We start from the raw sequence: 19,999 nt of genomic DNA, 5'->3' as shown, positions 1-19,999 counted from the left end.
CTGGGACTAGAGGCATGCATTACCATACCCGGCTAATTTTTGTATTTTTTTGTAGATATGGGGTCTCACGTGTTGTCCAGGTTGGTCTCGAATTACTGGACTCAAGGAAACCTCCTGCCTTGGCCTCTCCAAGTGGTGGGATTACAGATGTGAGCCACCACACCTGGCCTGAGAATTTTTTTTTTTTTTTTTTTAATGGGAGCATTGCAACATGCAAAGATATACAATGGCTGAGAAATCTTCCAGAATTAATGAAAGTCACACATCCTCAGATAAACCACCGTAAGGCTTAGCAGGCTAAATGAAAATAAATGCAGACCTAGAAGAAAACCATACTTAAATAGCAGAATGACATAAAAATCTAATAGCAACTAGAAAGAAAGGATAGATTACTTACAAATATAGGGCAATAAGGAGAATTCTCAAAAGCAACAAGATTAGAAAGATTAGAATGCAATGGAATTGTAGCTTTAAGATGCTGAAAGTTACTCTGTATCATTTAAGAGAGAAGGTAGAATTAACACATTTTCACACGCAGAAAGAATCTACTCTTTATACAACCTTTGCTGAAAGAACTTTGAAAGACTTCAGTAAAAACAAAGTTAAATCTAGAAAAGACAAGATCAAAGAAGCAATGGTGAGCCAAAAACCTAGCAAACGTGGCACTAAACAAGCAATGCCAGTATAAAACAATATAGAAGGTATAAGAAAAATAAAATGTTTAACAATAACATGTAAGAGATGAGATATTATTATTATCTAAGAGTTCTAAGTTCTCTGTGAATTATTTGGGAGGAGGGTAGAGATTACCTTTGACTTTTAAGTTGATATTCTAAACATTTCACTAAAGTAAAAGAATGTATAACTTCTAAACCTGTAGCAAGAAAAAGGGAATAAAGCAAAAAAGTCTACTAGACTGGTAAATTAAAAGCAAAAAATAATATAGCAGAAATAAATCAGCTAGGTGGCATAATCCCTGCACTTTAGGAGGCCGAGGCAGGAGGATCACTTGAGCTCAGAAGTTTGGGGCCAATCTAGGCAACATTGTAAGACCTCATCTCTACAAAAAAATTAAAACATTAGCAGGGCATGGTGCCACACGCCTATATTCTCAGCTACTTGGAAGGCTGAGGTGGGAGGATTACTTGAGCTGGGGAGGTCAAGGCTGCAGAGAGCCATGATTGTGCCACTGCAATCCAGCCTGGGTGACAGAGTGTGAAAAAAAAAATTTAAAAAAGAAATCTGAATTATCTCAGCTATCATAATAAAATCAAACTAATCACACTTCCCAGTTAAAGGAAAGCTTAGATTACAATTTTTAGAAAATATAGCTAATAGGCCAGGTGTGGTAGATCACACCTGTAATCCCAATGCTTTGGGAGGCCAAGGTGGGGCAGATCACTTGGCCCCAAGAGTTTTAGACCATCCTGGGCAACATGGAGAAACCCTGACTCTACAAAAATTAGTAGGGTGTGGTAGCACACACCTGTGGTCCCAGCTACTCAGGAGGCTGAGGTGGAAGGTTCACTTGAGCCTGGGGAGGTTGAGCTGCAGTGAGCCATAATCATGCCACTGCATTCTAGCCTGGGTAACAGAGTGAGATGCTGTCTTAAAAACAAACAAAAACAAAGACAAAAAACCGGCTATATACTCCTCTGTTCAAGATGCACACCAAAACACCAAAATAACTGGAGTAAACTGATGAGAAAAGATACATAAAGCAAACAGTAACCAAAACAAAGCTATACTATATATATCTGTTTTTCTCTCTACATGTTTACATACCCTATCATACTAAATGTAACTACAATAAAATATAATTCAAAAGTACAGTAATAAAGTTATATAAATATATATCCCAATACTAATAATACTGTATAACTATACACATTTATAATATACATACCAGGAACAAAACAAAAATAAATCCATACAATGTAGCAAGAGTCCATTAAGATAAAAGTCATGACATACAGCAAAGGATAGTCTAGTTTGCTGTCTTTTTGGAAAAGAATGAAATTAGATTCCTATCTCATGCATATAATTTTTAAAAAGAGAACATTTATGGGGATAGTGAAGGTATCTGTAAACCAGATACAAAAAGTATAAACCACAAAGGAAAAATACTGACTACAGACAACTGTAAAAAAATAAAAAATATCAGAAACAAAGATAAACAAACTAGAAAATAGGTGTAATCATAATAAACATCAACAAAATAAAACTACAAATAACTCCAAAGAAATACTGAGAATTCACAAATAAGAAAACCCAAATGACTAACTGACATGCTAAAAGATGCCCAAATTTACCACCAAGCAGGAAAACATAAATAGGTATAATAACTTTAAAGAACTGGTAATCCTAATGAGGTTGAAGACAGATACATCCACACAACCAAATGATTCAACTTCTAGCTATCTTTCTCGGGCAAACATATATACATGAGAAAACATGTACATGGATGTCCACTGCATACTGTTTGTAACAGAGAAAAGACAGAAAAACCTATCTATCAAGTAAGGGAATATATAGTCTATAGTTCATTCTACAACACAGAAATTATACATAGCATATTATGATGTTGGTTACGTTGTTTTATTAATATGGCCTAATAAATGTTAAAAACTAAGTCTGATTATCTAAATATCTTTAAAAATGGCCTTTAAAAATACTCATATAGAAAACATAGCATACCTATTTCATCTATAAAGATGATGGATGGTTGTAGCTTTATGGCAAGGGAGAAGACAGCAGCAGCCAATTTTTGAGATTCTCCATACCACTTGTCAGTCAGTGTCGAAGGCTGAAGGTTAATAAATCGACAGCCTGCTTCTTTGGCAGTGGCCTTGGCAATCAACGTTTTACCACAGCCTGGAGGCCCATAGAGAAGAACACCTGGAAATGAATATGTTATTTATTGCCGTTAAGGGGATCTTTGCTTTAATTTATATGACAATCCATAGAATATTAACTCTTTCCACAAAAAACTTTCCCAATATTCAATCTTGCTTTTATTTAACCTTGTTTATAGTAGTTAAGATAGGAGAAAGCAAGATGCCATGTTCTAAGTTCAGTGTCAGTTAAGAGCATATATTTGGTGATGACAGCATCCTGTGCCCTCTCCCTTCATGAAAAGGTTCAGTTTAAATGCTCACCTTGACATCCAAATTCATATCACTTTATTAACAGTTGATAAGCAAAATCATCTAAGGCCCTCCACCTTCACAAGCAAACAAAGCACCACAGTGCTTTGATATTAGCCTACAGAAGGTAAACAACTTCAAAACAGATTGTGGCAAACACTGTTTTGCTGTTGCTCACAGATTAAGTTTTAGCCAAAGGACATGTGCCTTTTTCCAAACTGATAATCTTTTCCTAAAAGAAACAAATTATCAGTCACTCCTGTTTTAATTTCCAAAGAATAAAACTATATTATTAACCTATGGTCTCCATTAACAGCATTTTGCTGCTAAATACAATTTAAGGTAACACGTGAACATTTTGGGAACCACCACCAACTGTTTCTCAACTAAAATGAGATAGTATTTTCTAAATTTAATAATATTAAATATATAATACTAAAATTATAATTTTACTAAATTACTAAATTCAGTACTATATGATTTGGTACCTAAACTTAGTACTACAATGGTTATGAAAATAAACCATCTACAGACAGCCCTAACAAAAACTGTAACAGGCAGACCTCTCAAAATACTTGCTTAATTAAGAACTCAACTTTTCCTATGAAACAGTATTTTTTAAAATGCCATCTATATAGATGGCATGCTAGGGTAAACTGGAAGCAATCTGGAGGAGTCCAAAATTTTCTTATATATAATAAAAATAAAATTCAAAATGAGAAGAAAAATAATTTTGTATGAAATTTCCCAAAAATATCTCCATTTTTTTTAAAAAATAAGAAATCTGCACCTGATTCCATAACTCTAGCAATTTTATTTTTCACATCAAACACTTCAAAATAATGTTCAAGCTCTTCCTCAAGCATACATAGAATTTTCTACTGGTCTTCATAATTCTTGAAGATTCAAGTTCTAACAGCAACTAATCCAAGTTTAATCATACTAAACTTTTCCAAAGCTGACATTTAAATTTGAATCCATAAGCTTTACCAATACATGTTAATTGTATTTTCAAGCATTCTGCAAATTTTAGCTAAGTTCACTTAGGTGCTTAAAATTTGGTTAAGTCAGTTATAATCTGAATCTTCTACTGACACTTTTCTTTTGGATGGCTCATATGAAACAATACAGAATAGTAATCTAAAACCACTTGTTTGCAGATACTTGGAATTATCATTAATTTCATCATTTTGATCACATAATTTAATATAGAATACATATCCATTAGAAAACTTTTATACACGTTACTTAAATCTCTGGGTTTTTATACTGTTACACTTAGTACTTTCTTAAAAACTAAATTAAATTTCAGGGTTTTAGAACAAAGTATTTATGCAAAAGCCTCCATATTTTGTTGACTTTGTAGCTACTCTACCACTTCATAAACATATTCAGTGCTTTTAGAATGCTGTGTTTGTTTCAAATTATTCATTTATCACTTGGAATTTTTTTTTTTTTTTTTTTTTTGAGACGGAGTCTCGCTCTGTCGCCCGGGCTGGAGTGCAGTGGCCGGATCTCAGCTCACTGCAAGCTCTGCCTCCCGGGTTTACGCCATTCTCCTGCCTCAGCCTCCCAAGTAGCTGGGACTACAGGCGCCCGCCACCTCGCCCGGCTAGTTTTTTGTATTTTTTAGTAGAGACGGGGTTTCACCGTGTTCGCCAGGATGGTCTCGATCTCCTGACCTCGTGATCCGCCCGTCTCGGCCTCCCAAAGTGCTGGGATTACAGGCTTGAGCCACCGCACCCGGCCTTAGCAGGATGAAGTTTTTCCAAATATTCTTCTTCAAGGATTACAATTAGTGTTATTAACTGAGCCGTTACGAGTGTCTGGAGTGCCTAAAGATACAATATGCAAAGAAAGCTTTTGGCTATCCTAACTTTCTGGGGATAGGCTGTAACAAATAACGTACAGGAGCTGTCAATATCCCCTTCTTGACCTATGTAGTAGTTACATAAGTGTTAGCCTTATAGTTATTCAGTAAACTGCTTTATCCCCACTCCTGTGGCTCACGCCTATAATCCCAGCACTTTGGGAGGCTGGGGCGGGCAGATCACGAGGTGAGGAGATTGAGACCATCCTAGGTAATACGGTGAAACCCTGACTCTATTAAAATACAAAAAATTAGCTAAGCATGGTGGTGCACGCCTGTATTCCCAGCTATTCGGGAGGTTGAGTTAGAAGAATCTCTTGAACAGAGTTTGAACAGAGGCAGAGTTTGCAGTGAGCCAAGACTGCGCTATTGCACTCCAGCGTGGGCAACAGAGCGAGACTCCGTCTCAAAAAAAAAAAAAGTTACACTAAAATTCACGTTGGCTTGTTTGACACATTATCAGTCAGTCTAGAGATAACATTATTTCGAGTGGCACCTTTTCTACATACTTTCCTAAAATGGTCTCCACAGTGATAATATTTATGATGGGTGACAAATGAGTACTGCAAATGAATGTGAGGCATTTGGCTTTAATTACTAGCTTTGCAACCTTTAAATTAGTTCTTTGAGCTTAATCTCATAGTTTTATAACCAATTTCAACAAATAAAAACTGTGTTTATTATCTTATGCTTTATAGAGGCTTAAAAATTTAAATCCCTTTTTAAGATGGATGTATTTGGTAATGGCTTTACTTAGTAAGTGCTACATGCAAATAAAAGATTTAGGAAGAGGCTGGGCATAGTGGCTCACACCTGTAATCCCAACATTTTGGGATGCCAAGGCAGGAGGATAACTTGAGCCCAGGAGTTCAAGACTAGCCTGGGCCACAAAGTGAGACCCTGTCTCTACAAAAAATTAAAACATTAGGCAGACATGGTTGTTACATGCCTTGCAGTTCCAGCTATTCAGGACCGAGAGGCAGGAGGATCATTTGAGCCCAGGAGGCTGCAGCAATGGGCTATGGTTACACCACTGCACTCCAGCCTGGGAGAGAGAGTAAGACTCTGTCTCAAAAAAAAAAGGATAAGAAAGAAAAAAAGTACTGGGACAAACAAATCCAAATTTGAGATAATCCTCATTTGTGACTAATATTCCACCTTAATAGTGACTATTTTTCTTTTTTGGACAACAGTTTATCAGCTTTAATATAAAAATTGTCCAAATGGTGCAAAAATATACATCTATATAAATTAGATCTGCTTAAATATAAAGTACTTGAGAAGAATATGGGTCTTTATAACCTCAGAAAATCTATTTTTAAAATTATTTTTTTCCTTAGGTTATTCACATTTTAAAGAATGCACCAAAACATGAAGTATAACATTCACAAATATAATAAAATTTATATACCAAAATAACAATACAGAATTCAGAAAGTTTACAGAGGAAGCCATATGGTATTCAGATGGATTTTGTTGGAATTTTAACTGTTGTAAATTTTTAAACGTTTGGGGGGAAAATCATTTTTTTTAATATAACCATCAGTATCTTATGTGTGCCCCAATTTCCCTGTTATCAATTAGTGGCATGATGGTGTGCACTAGCTTCAACTTTATATCTATACACAATAGTTACATATGACCTCATGCACTGCATAGATACTGCAGTCACGCTCCAATTATCTTTTTGTAGTCTATGTGAAACAGTGATCACTTTCAGCTCAGATAGCAATAAACTGTATAACATAAAATTGTCAATAATTCCAACCTAGGTAACCTATTTCCAGTCCCAAAATGGAACAAATAAGGATGCATCTGATTTTACACTCTGATTCTATACACTAATATCCAATTTATGTTGAGGGTCAAAACATAAATTAATGATCTTCAAAATTGTTTTTCTTGATTAAAAATTGTCCAAAAACATAAACGTGAAAAAGTTCAAATAGCAAAACTTTATATAATCAGAAAATATTCAGGTAACTTTTAAATTGGACAATGCTTTCAAATAAGAAGCAAATTTACATATAACTTTTGAAGTATTCCCCCCATAATTTGGTATCCACTCTGCTAACTGGGTCTTTAAACCAAGTCCAACTGGAGAAATCACCCAATTACCTGATTTAAGATGTCACTTATGAAAAAAAGAAGCTTTCTCTAACAGCATATAAAGAGTATTTTACTTTCCTAAATTCACTAGCATTGTCAAATTGAGAACTAAAAATGCAGAAAAGTTACTTTTTGTTCAAACTACAAATAACCTGGAAAAGGGTAATAAAGACTTAACTAAATAATCCGACTATGGCCATACATTTTTGATCTGGGCTCAAATAATCATGCAAAAATTTTTTTTGGAGGGGGAATCACAATAAAAGTGTTTTGTTAGGAAAAACTATAAGCAGTGTTGTTATTTCAGAAAACAAAAAGAAATACCTAATAGCTTTGTTGTTTTAATAATAAAAGAACATGTCATTTTTGCTGTTAACTGTCATCCTCCACTAAACAGAAACAAAAATTATGTAGTGCATAAAAATGCACAAGTATAGGCCTCAGTTACCTTTGATATGTAAATTAATGCATTTTATTGATATAGCTGTAAATTTAGATAGATTATAAGCATTATAATTTAAACATACATAATGCTATTGCGATATTTTTAAAGATCCACTTTTTTGAAAAATCAATGTGACTAATAATTTGAGTTCAGTCTTGACTAACAACATATATCAAACCCATATAGTTTTAGCAATAAATTAGACAGGAGCTAATCACCTTTAACAAGCGTTAAGCATGACAGAAATATTTGCACAAGCTGGGCACGATGGCTCACGCCTGTAATCCCAACACACAGGGAGGCCAAGGCAGGTGAAGAACCTGAACTCAGGAGTTCAAGACCAGCCTGAGCAACATGGTGAAACCCCGTCATTACCAAAAATATAAAAAAAGAGCCAGGCGTGCTGGCCCATGCCTGTGGTCCCAGCTACTCAGGAGGCTCAGGTGGGAGGATCACTTGAGCCTGGGAGGTGAAGTTGAAGTGAGCCAAGATTATGCCACTGCATTTCAACTCGGGTGACAGGGTGAGACCCCATCTCGAAAAGGAAAAGAAAAGAAAAGAAAAGATAAAAGAAAAGAAAAAAATATTTGAATGAACAAGAATTACACTTAATGATGCAGTTATGAGCACATTCAATTCTTGTGTTCCAAGACTTTCAAAGTGATTCTGAATAAGCAAACATCTCCATCAAAGTGAAATATTTAATTTCTAGTTCATCTGCAGATCAATATTTCCTGAAAAAGAATCATTACATTCTAAAAATAAGATCGTTGGAGTTGTGAAACAAGAAAAAAATGTCTTGGCTTGAAAACAAAACAAAACAAAAACCTTTTATTATGACTTTGAATTTTTCTTTAATCTTGATTTTCCAAATTTTAATTTACTTCGAAATAAGAGAAATGAAATTGAAGGAGATTATTTTAACAAGTATTTTAACATGTAAATACAGGGAAAAAGTTTATCTCAATTTCAGATGCTAAAGAATGAGCAATTATTTTAAGAAATTGTTCACCTAGATCTCTGCATCTTCTTGAGAATCTTATTTCACAAAAACTAGTTCTACAATGCAGGAAGTTTTAATGTTTTCTAGGATTTTAATGCTTTCAGCGAATATACACCTTTACCATACCTTTTGGAGGTTGCAGAAGCCTGGAATTCTCAAACAAATGTTTCTTTTTGATAGGTAAGATGACTGTGTCTTTCAGATCCGTAATGACATCATCTAAACCTGCTATATCACTCCAAGTAACCTGGCAAAAGTTAAGGTCAACATGAATTTTACTACAAATGTACACTCACTAAAGTAAAAAAGAACCCTCCCAAAATAGCAAATGTTAATGTGATAATTTATACATAAATAAGTTAAAATCATAACATGAGTAAAGACTTTTCCAAGCAATAATGAAATAAACTGCTATGAAAATGGAAAAAGGAATTTAATAGTCAACTATCTACTATTAAAAATCCGGGCGTGGTGGCTCACGCCTGTAATCCCAGCACTTTGGGAGGCCGAGGTGGGCGGATCACAAGGTCAGGAGATCGAGACCACGGTGAAACCCTGCCTCTACTAAAAAAAATACAAATAACTAGCCGGGCGTGGTGGCGGGCGCCTGTAGTCCCAGCTACTTGGGAGGCTGAGGCAGGAGAATGGCAGGAACCCAGGAGGCGGAGCTTGCAGTGAGCCGAGATCGCACCACTGCACTCCAGCCAGGGGGAGAGAGCGAGACTCCGTCTCCAAAAAAAAAAAAAAAAAAAAAACCTGTAAGTCAGGTACTCAAATATCTGCAAGGGTCTAATAAGCTAAATTCATTGCATTTATAAGGAGGAAATACTCTGCCACAAGAATATTGAGAACCAGTTGAGACATAATTTAGCACTGGCTAATGGGAAAGAGCTCATCAGGAATGTACCTATTTTATACAGGATGTTGTCAAGCACCACGGAAATTAATTTTAGAAATAAGGTCTTACAAAACATGACTTCTGAATTTTATCCATCAAAAGTAAACCTATGGGCCAGGCGTGGTCACTCACGCTTGTAATCCCAGCACTATGGGAGGCCAAGTGAGCGGATCACTCGAGGTCAGGAGTTCGGGACCAGCCTGGCCAACATGGTGAACCCCGTCTCTACTAAAAATACAAAATAAATAAATAAATAAATAAATAAATAAATAAACCGGGTGTGGTGGTGTGTGCCTGCAGTCCCAGCTACTTGGGAGGCTGAGGCAGGAGAATCGCCTAAAGCCAGGAGGTGGAGGTTGCAGTGAGCCAAGATCACGCCACTGCACTCCAGCCTGGGTGACAGAGCGAGACTCCCTCTCAGGGAAAAAAAAAAAAAAAGTTTAAATCTATGTTGAAACTTAAGGAAGTATCTCTATAAATAAAAACAGGGCATACATATTTTCAAAATAGACAAGAAAAACCTGATTCAACTTGTCCTGAAAGGAATGGCACAGTAAAGGAGCTGGAGTTGGGGCCAATCAGAAGCAATACTTTACAATAGATTCATTTCCTTCATAATGTTAAAAAAAAAAAAAAAAAGATAAAAAGAAAAGGTGCAAACCAGCAGCCAGATCCGAAAAAAAATAACTTTCATTGTAACTGCAACAAAAAACTAAGTCTGCTAGTACAGATTTATTCAGAAATTAACATAGGTAGGGTTCCAAGAAGGTACCATTGTAAATCTATAAATCAAATTCAAATGCAGGCTTAATTCTAGGGTGTGTGCATGTCTCTGTATACACAGATATTAAGACACTGCAGACTTTTATTTTCTAGATTTGGAGATGGGGCTATTTCATTCCATTTATTTATAGCAATATATCATTAATGTATTAGGGAAATATATTCTATTTATAGAATTTATAAATGTAGAACTATCATTACAAAATATATAGGATCTTATACATTACATCAAGCTCATCCTCAAAATAATCCTTATGAAGTAGGTAAAGCAGGTTTTATTATCTCTAGATTATACAGGAGGGAACTGAGACTCAAAGAGGAAATTATTTGCCAAGGCCATTAACGGAAAACCTGGGATTCAGTATCCTGTGTTATCATACCATATTATGAAAATCTAGGTTTAAACTCCATAAAACAAACATCCACATGACTTAAAGCAGTATGTTTTATATACCACAAAGGCAAATATATAAAAGTTTTACTAAACAAACATGTACAGAAAAAGAGTTAACAAAGTAAGCCTGAGACTGTTATCCTTTGGGAAGGCATACTTGCAAGACTGGCCCTTGGCTGGCATGTGGGAACTTAGATTTCAGGAGAGTCCCATCATTTCTTGACAAGAACAGCTCACTGTGCCTAAACTGTTTGTGCAAACAATATGGTTTATGGTGAAACACCCATTTTCCTTCTGGGAGTCTAGAATTTTGGTACATTTAAGGGAAGAGGGAATCTATATAATCAGCCCCCAATAAATATGTTGAAGACTGAGTCTCCAGTGAGCTTTCCTGGTGACAATATTGCACATGTGTTGTCACAACTTGATGCACTAATTAAGCACTGGGTGACTCCAGTTTGAATCTTGTGCCTGGCTTCCTTTAGACTTCATCCCATGCCACCTTCCCTTTGCTGATTTCGCTTTGTATCTTTTCAGTGTAATAAATCATATACAGGAATACAACTATATGCCAAGTCTTATGATTCAGCCTAGAGAATCAATGAACCCGGCCATGATCTTTAGGACCCCTGACACAAAATGCTAGAACCCACCCCCACCTCCAAAAAAATCTTAAATAAGATTAAAGATACATACATGCATATTAAGAGGGTCTACTAGATGAGCAGCAATACTCATTTCATATTCTGAGAGCTTCACATTTTTCACACCAATTTGCTTCATTAGTTTTTCTGCCTAGAATGAAAAGAACAAACAACCTCCTTTGACTTGATATTTAGATACTGGCACTTCGAAATAGATATATGTGAAGTCTAAAGAGCAATGAACAGATACACAGGAAATTTCCAAGGATATTCTAGGTCCCTTGATCTTAGCCTTCTCCATTGTGAGCCCTCAGGTAAAGATTTGAGGCTCTATTTTACAGAAATCAGGGAAATTTAACTACCTTTCAGGAAATGAGAAAACAGGGTATGTGACTGAAGAGATCTTGCACTTCCAAGAGAGGCTCCCATTGTTTCAATCAGACTCTAGGATACAGCTTAGTTTCTCATTCCTAATAGGACTATCATGACAGGTAAGGGTAAAATCTCAATATGAAAGACACAGGAGTTAAGGAGGGCAAGAAATGTATAACTGAAGTTTCTTTAAACTGAGTATCTGAAGCGGATGTCCAACTTCCTTCAAATTAATCCAGGTATCTACAATAGATGGCCATACATATCCCATATGAAATTGCTCTGATATGCTGTCCCTTTTAGGTAGAAGTCAATTCCTGGGACTAGGCAACCAGAGTTATAATAAAAATAACTCTACATTAGAAGTATATTTGCATATATTCTCAAAGCAGGCCACAACCAGCATTAAACCTATGAGTTCTAGCAACACAACAAAGCTTTCAATTAAAATAAAGATAATGAAAAACATTTACTGAGTGTGCCAAATATTATGCCAAAATACAGTAAAAGGATTAACTTACTGAATCCTCAGAGCCAATACTATGAGATAGGCATAATATTTTCCCAATCACAGAAAAAGAAACTGAAGTTTAGCATGATTAAGTAATTTGCCTTTGGCTAAAAGTTAGCAAAGAGAAGAAACAAGATACGAATTCAAGGAGTCCAACACTAGAGTCCATACTTAACTACCACACATATTTGCCCTGATTTCTTCAATTTTAAGATTGGAGTTTATAACCACGAAAGAATCTTTAAAAATCTATACATAACAAATTCAAATTTCAATTAAGTGAACATTTTAGAAATGAAGGGACTCTGGTAAATCAGGTTTACCTAAGTTTTGGTTATTACATTATCCTAAAATGCTTTTGATTATATAGAATCTTGCTGTCTGTCCAGGGTTATGACTGCTCTAAAAGGAAATTTGCATCACACAGCATTTTAGTTATAGAATGGCTAGGAGGTTAGGATAAATGTATTTAATAGCTTTAAAAAAAAGTACTATGGGGGCCAGGAATGGGGGCACACACTTGTAATCCCAGCACTTTGGGAGGCTGAGTTGGGAGGACTGCTTGAGCCCAGGAGTTAAGACCAGCGTGGGCAACATAGACGCCATCTCTACAAAAAATCAAAACTTAGCTGGATGTGGTAGCACACGCCCGTAGTCCTAGCTACTCTGGAGGCTGAGGGAGGAGGATTACTTGAGCCTTGGAGATCAAGGCTGCAGTGAGCCATAATCATGGCACTGCATTCCAGCCTAGACAAGAGAGAAATCCTGTCTCATAAGAATTTTTAAAAAGTGCTATGAACCACATCACACAACCAAATAGGATAAATCTCTTATTTATCTTGCCCCTGCAAAATCACTGAATCAATAGATAATCTTTTGTAGATTCCTTTATCTCTTGTAAATAACTTCTCTTTTACTGCCATAAGTCATTTACATGTCAGTTATAAAAGTATCCTATTTTAGCAACTGAATAACATTTACTCTTCATTTTCATTATGCTACAGTAAATGTGAAACCCTCCCACATGTGTTCTTTTTAAGCAACGCTCAAAGACAGTGGTTTTCCCAGGGGACATTTAGCAAACTCTGGAAATACTTTTGGTTGTCACACTTGGGGGTAGGGTGATACCAGCATCTAGTCGGTAGAGGTAGACATGCCACTGAACATTCTACAAGGCACAGGACAGCCTCCCTCTCCCCATCCCAAAGAATTACTGGCCCAAAATGTCAACAATGCCTGATCTGGGAAACCCTGTTTTTTCCCCTATCAGCTAGTTGCCCTGAAAATTTTACTCTATGCCACAACTGCCTCTTGATTTAAAGAATAGCCTTTATTTCTATCTGGAACTTCCTAAATAAAAATGACAAATGAATAATGTTTAGTTTATATAGAGATAGAAAATGTTATCTTGTCAAGTTTACCTAACATCTCTTTCCTGCAACAGCAGTCCCACTTTAACAATCTCTTCAGGTTGTATTCACAATATATCATTGAAAGAAAAGGGAAAAGTAATTAATGGTTTTATTGAGCACCTACCACATCTAGCACTGTGCTAGGTAATTTACAATCAACCCTTAAAATTAACCTGAGAAGTAACTATTATTATCTCTATTATTTAGATGAGGAATTTACAGGTCAGAGAAATTAAAAGAAATGTCAGGATTATACAGCTAGGAAGTGAAATTAACAGAGTTCGAATACTGATTTGTCTAATTTCGAATCCCATATTCTGCTGAAATACTAATAATCCTCATTTGGGAGAGCAGAACATGGCTAGTGAATAAATGAAAAGCACCAAAAAACACACCAAAACTGCCACCAAACAAACTGTGTCCCAGGAAGAAGTTATACAATTGCCTAGTTTTAACTTTCAAGTGAGCCACTAGATAAGCAGAAAAACAAAATTATCATTGGACTACTGTAAAAATGGCTTATGTTTATGCATGCTTTCTTGTTTATAGCTTAATGAAAGTTATCTTTTCTGGTCACCGTGGTTTGCTTGGTTTTTTTTTTAAAGTAGGTATCTCCAAGTGGTTGTTGTTTCTGTGGAGGGAAAATGAGTTAGATGGGGAGTGTGTGGGGGCCAAAAGAAGGAGGAAAACTTACCTTTTACTGTATACCCATATTTTTTTGATTGTTCCATAAGATTTTCTACCCTTTCACACTATTTTTTACCTTTTCAAGCTATTTCATTTTTTCTCCATGTAAAGTATTATTTTTTCAAAAAGATTAAGTGGAATAGGATATATTAAATTAATATTTTTGCCTGGAGTGGGGAAGGCAGAAAAGGGGAAAAACAGCAGCAAAGAAAATACTTATGAGCTAACACTCACTTCATTCAGGTTCTAAAAGATTCATAAAATTGTCCTTTTGGAAGAATCAGTTTAGAAAGTTGGACATGTCATTAACAAGAGTGAAAAATCAGAGATGAATGAATTAAACTTAAGTTAGAAACAAGGACAACCTCTGATCTTTTTACCGAGGTCACAGCTGAAGTGTTCCAATTTAAGTGTGTGCAGACAAATCACTGATATAAGGCTTTTTAAAAATGCATTTAAATGGGAACTAGCAAGGATTCTGAGTGCATAATTATCGTTATATAATAGGTATAATCACTTATCACAAAATTACATTAACATCTTTCTTCTTCTACACATGCGGAAACAGTGATCCTCTTTTAGGGTTAATGTACTTATATCTCTTTCCTCTCATTTTACCATTATATATTCTGAAAGTTCTTGGGTAAGATGGCATTGTACTGTAAAAGGAAAATAAATCTTGGGGACCCCAAATCACTAAGCCAAAGGGAAAAGTGAAGCTGGGAACTGTTTAGGGCAAACCTGCCTCCCATTCTATTCAAAGTCACCCCTCTGGCTCACTGGGATAAATGCTATCTTACTGCCTCCTTTGGAGCAGCTAATAAGAAATTCAAAAGAATGCAACCATTTGTCTTTTATCTACCTATGAACCGGAAGCCCCCTCCTTGCTTCAAGTTGTCCAGCCTTTGTTTCGAATTCCAGACAGAACCCAATGTTCACCTTACACATGTTGACTGATGTTTCATGTCTCCCTAAAATGTATAAAACCAAACTGTGCTCTGACCACTTTGGGCACATGTCATCAGAACCTCCTGAGGCTGTGTCATTGGCCCGTGTACTCAACCTTGGCAAAATAAACTTTCTAAATTAACTGAGACCTGTCTCAGATATGTGGGGTTCACATTTTGGTGACCGTGAAGAGATTCTGAGTGGAGGTGCCCCTGACCTTTGACAAATCTACCGGTGCTTGATACCAACATGAGCTAACTTTATGGCTCAAACCAACAGTACTATTTGCTGATGTCTGTGAGTGCCCCCTCCAGATAACACCTGATCTCCCCAAATTTGGTGGAGACCTAAAGTTTGTTTTGCTATACAACTCCCTTTTTTTGGAGTTTCACTTGCTTCCAACAAGGAAAGATTTCCTGCTTCCATGACGATGGAGGGCAGGTAACTCCTTTACGGAGTTTGAGCTCACTCCTAGCAGGGAAGATGCGTTTGACTTTTTTCGTGCTTCTAGGATGTAGAGAGCAGTCTTCAGCCTGATACCTATCCGTAGGTAAGTAGCTGAATTGGGGTTTTGTCTTGGCTAAAGTTTAACAACTAGCTGATCTTAATTTCTCCTTACCATTAGAGCACTCAGTGATCATCCTGTTGGGTCTTTTGTTGTTTGTTTGTTCTGGTCTTTCTCCCATCAGATTTGACAAACTCTACTTGACTTGGTCAAATCCGAGTGAGAATTCCAAATTATGGGTAACAAAGCCTCCCTAATTTGACTAAAATTCCTCGCAGTTGCAAAAGAGGAAAGGAAAAAAACAAAAACAAAAATCCATGCGTTTGGTTTCTGTGTTTGCTTACTGTCTCAAAAAAACAAATGTCCTTTCATTTACTTTTCTTCCACCCTATACCTCTTTCCCCTTTTGCTATCTGCAGTACCAAAAAATCTAGAGAAGGTTTCCAATGACTTGAACCCATTTAAAGAATTCAGAACAAAGGTGCCACTCACCCGCTTTAGAGGGTTCTATTTTCCTTGTGGAGTTTCAAGAGTCATGGGCAGATTCTTCTTAAGTCTAAACCTCTGTCTTCCTGTATTCCATAACCTGATTTTTTTGGCTTGGGGGGTACCAGAGATTATCTTGTGCCATGACAGGATCTGACCTTGATGTGTGTAATGGTGAATGAGAGCTACAAAGTTAGGGGTGGCTGAGCACAGTTTACAGGAAGTGGTCTTGGTTGTTTTTTCTCCTAGGAAGTTGTTATTTAAGGATCCTGATTCTACCTCAGAGATGCATTCTAAAGGGTCTTCTCTATTGCCTTTTCTCCCAAAATTAATCTCGATTTGGCTTTTCTGTGCACATTTGCATGAGGAACTGAACTGCTGTTTTCACAGGTAAATGAGAGATTGAGTTTTCTCAACTCCAAAGAGAAACAGTGTTTTGCTCCCCCCAGCCAAAAGGTGCCCCTGGGTGACTGGGAGCCTAATGGGAGTGTTATAGTGGGTTAACATCCCTTGACATGCAGTAGCCTTACAAGAAAATCCCCAACAAAAATTAATTTTTAAAATGGCTCATCCAGGAAACGCATATAAGGCCTGATCATCCCACGTTTTGAGCCCTCCCAGAGGTCATAGACCTCTGGAGAGAGAAACCGAGACACATAAAATGGCGGAAACAACTCAGTGGTGACACACTGTGGAGTCCTGCCCACAAGCAGCGTACACTGATCCACACATAAAAACCCTAGGCCACAGCTCAGTTCCTCCTTTTAAGAAAAAGTGGGAAACGATCTAAGAATGAGGAGAATGATCCCCTTTCAAGCACTCCATAGGTTTCATGGCACCACTACTTGCCAGAGTTTATGTAAAATGGAAGTAACATGGTCTTTGTGCACATTTACATTAAGGAAAAAGAACCCTCAGGTCGACCGACAAACTACAAAGTTTCTACGTTCTCTTTTTCTGTCTTTCTTTTCTGGCTGCTTTAAATCTGCTGTTACTTTTCTACTAAGATAAAAAGCACTGTTTGGATCTAACAGGTTTTTTGTTGTTGTTGTTGTTGTTGGTGTTTTTGCAAGCCAGTGAATTTGTATTTATGTCATGGCTAAAGTTCCAAAGTAAAAGCTATAGGATCTGTGTGTGTGTGTGTGTGTGTGAGTGTGTATTTAAAAGGCCTTTATAAAATTTCCATAGCCCTATGTTTAACTGGCAATTAAATCCATTTTAATTTCCCTCTAGCACACTAGACTTTTCCTTTCCATACTTTATGGTGTAAACTTTGCTATTTGATGTTCACCTGAGTTGTTTCCTTTAATATGCAAACTAAAGGCTATTTAGCTGACAACTGCCTAGGATAGTGAAAAAGGTTATTAAGAATTTGAAGTCTAAGGTAGGAAAATAGAAGTTTTTATGAATCTATAATATGTACTTCTACCAGCATGCCTAATATGTCTATGTATTTATGTGTTGTATACACAATGTTTCACTACTGAAAATATATAAAAGAGCGCTAACTAATTGGCTTAAGAAAATAAAAGTGCTTGAATCAAATACTTTATCAGGAAAAAAGAGAAGACTAGTCAAATGCTTTTCAAGTTTACGTAATTTAATAAAATCTTTAATAAATAAGCTAGCTTTAAAATTACTGGTAAAGTAATATTAGAAATGTCTTAAGAATTGCCAACAGATATTTTTGTTCACATTTATTAATCAAGCAATTTCATATTTATCCCTGCAAAATACTATCAAAGTGTCAAAATTTGGCAGAGGGATTAAAAACCATAAACCCAGCCCCAAACAGAATGATCTCCTCTTGCGTAATTGTTAATAAATAAGACATTGATATTAGTTTAATGAAAATAGCTACATCTTGAAGTTAGTAAGATTATCATAACTTCTAATCTTGTGGCTTTAGGTGATCTAGTCCATAGGCAGTAAGGTTTGTTCTGGGAAAAGGTTGTTATTGCCTTTGTTTCAAAGCTAAACTATAAACGAAGTTCCTCCCAAAGTTAGTTCCGCCTATGCCCAGGAATGAACGAGGACAGCTTGGAGGTTAGACGCGAGATGGAGTGAGTGAGGTCAGATCTTTTTCACTGTCTCAGTTATAATTTTGCAATGCGGTTCTGTAACTTTAAATGATGACTATTGCAGTTTTCATAAATAATCTAGGTAAACAATTAAAATAATTAGGTAAATGCAATGGGATAATTGTAGACAAACTCATCGTAATATAGAATCTAAAGTTAAACTAAATTAAATAATAGGTATTTCAATAAAATATATTGTAGAAAAACATTCTTTCTAAAAAAAAGTGTGCCCTTTTTAAAAAGGTGAACAATTTTTGTCTAATTCAAAGCTTATTTAGGTCATGTATAAAAGAAGGTAAAAAGAACCAGGAAGTAAGAGGCATGTAAAGAAAGTTGTAAAAATAAAGAGGGTTGTTTTGGTAAGAAAGCTTAAAAAGAAGTATCTTATATGGTAAATTTAGTCCTACAATAAAATGACTGGTTAAGAAAGAGGATGGTCAGGACAAACCATAGAGTCCAAGCATGTCATGAATGGTCTAAGTCACAATAAAAGGATTTATTTAAAAAACAAACAAAAAAACTTTTGTATAATTAAAGGGAAATTAAAATGGTCTTTCTAGAGATGATTGGACTTGATGTAAATATATATATAGATAGATAGAAACATTAAATCACTGGTTAAAACAATGAAATTTTCTTAAGGGACTGATTTACTCTTAACAAATTACAAGAGATTTTAATTTTTTTCTAACCCAAACTTCAAATTTTATTGCATCTCGCCATTTTCAGTTTTCTCTCCCCTTTTAAAGGGTGTGAAATTGTAACTCTCTCTTTCAACTTATTTTCAGCTCATACAAGTTTTTTTCCTTGAGTTCTGTTTGTTATGGCCTGATGCTAACAATGTTTTCACGAACGTCCAAAGGAAATGTTTTCTTCCAACATAATATTCTGGCAGTGCAGGTCTTTTCTGTTGCCTTTTAGTAACTGGTCTAACAGATTTTACAGTTTATCTAAACAATTCTATGCCATTATGACTAAGCTTGGTTTGCTTGGGAAAAAAACTGAAATTTAAAAAATTTTTAAAATTAAGGTTATTAACATTCATGTATCTTTCTATATGTTCAAAGTACCTGTGCCACTGAGTCACATGGCTTTGACTTCTGGGTCTAAAAAGGACACCCAAGTCCTGCTAAATCGTAAACACTGACAGCAATTAAAGCCTCATCTTCAGGCTCTGTAGAAAATGCCAATCAAAATAAACTGCATTTCTGAAACACAAGGCCAGAAATTAAAGCTATTCAACTCCTCAAGGCCCAGGGACTATCATAGAAGAGGCGGGCATGTGAAATTGGAAGGGCCAATTTTGAGAGAGAAAATAAGTTCAATTTCTCTATAACCATTCATATCAAAGGCACACTAATGCAAAATGTATGGTTCCCGTGTCAGATTAAGAAGGTTTTTGTTGAAGCATTAACTGACTCCTTAATAAAGGTTATAAAAGCTGTGAAAGGCTTATGGAAGTTATATCTTACGGTCAAGATTAAAATTTTGGAGACTGTTTATAAACGTTTAAAAACAAATTGAATTCGCTTCATGCTGTTTATATTAGGGCTTATTGTTTGGAGAAGTAAGTCTCCTCTCTCAAAGAAAGAAGTTTTTCACCTTTTTTTGAGTTATCACTTTGAAATGAATGACTTATTTTACAATGACCTGTATGTAATATCAAGTTTTTTAAACCTTTGATATTTGACAAACTTTCCAAAAT

The 19,999-nt window shown here is 35.9% G+C and overlaps 1 protein-coding gene across 3 annotated transcripts in view; it reads right to left on the bottom strand.

Annotated features, from left to right (window-relative positions):
* Positions 1 to 19,999, bottom strand: part of ATAD1 (ATPase family AAA domain containing 1) — an 89,644-nt gene that overhangs the window by 29,185 nt on the left and 40,460 nt on the right. For all 3 annotated transcript variants that reach the window (XR_651823.4, XM_009214928.4, XM_009214929.1), the window contains exons 3-5: positions 11,345 to 11,443; positions 8,700 to 8,820; positions 2,698 to 2,898 (exon numbers count right to left, since the gene is read on the bottom strand). Coding sequence is in view for 2 of the 3 variants with exons in the window: in XM_009214928.4 (XP_009213192.1) it covers positions 2,698 to 2,898; positions 8,700 to 8,820; positions 11,345 to 11,443 (421 nt within the window). In the remaining variant the exon portion in view is untranslated. The remainder of the gene's footprint in view (positions 1 to 2,697; positions 2,899 to 8,699; positions 8,821 to 11,344; positions 11,444 to 19,999) is intronic.

The sequence above is a fragment of the Papio anubis genome, chromosome 11 (genome assembly GCF_008728515.1).
Source record: "Papio anubis isolate 15944 chromosome 11, Panubis1.0, whole genome shotgun sequence".
In the NCBI taxonomy this organism is placed as follows: Eukaryota; Metazoa; Chordata; class Mammalia; order Primates; family Cercopithecidae; genus Papio; species Papio anubis.
Note: the sequence above shows the minus strand (reverse complement) of the source record. Positions and strands in the feature narration are given on the sequence as shown.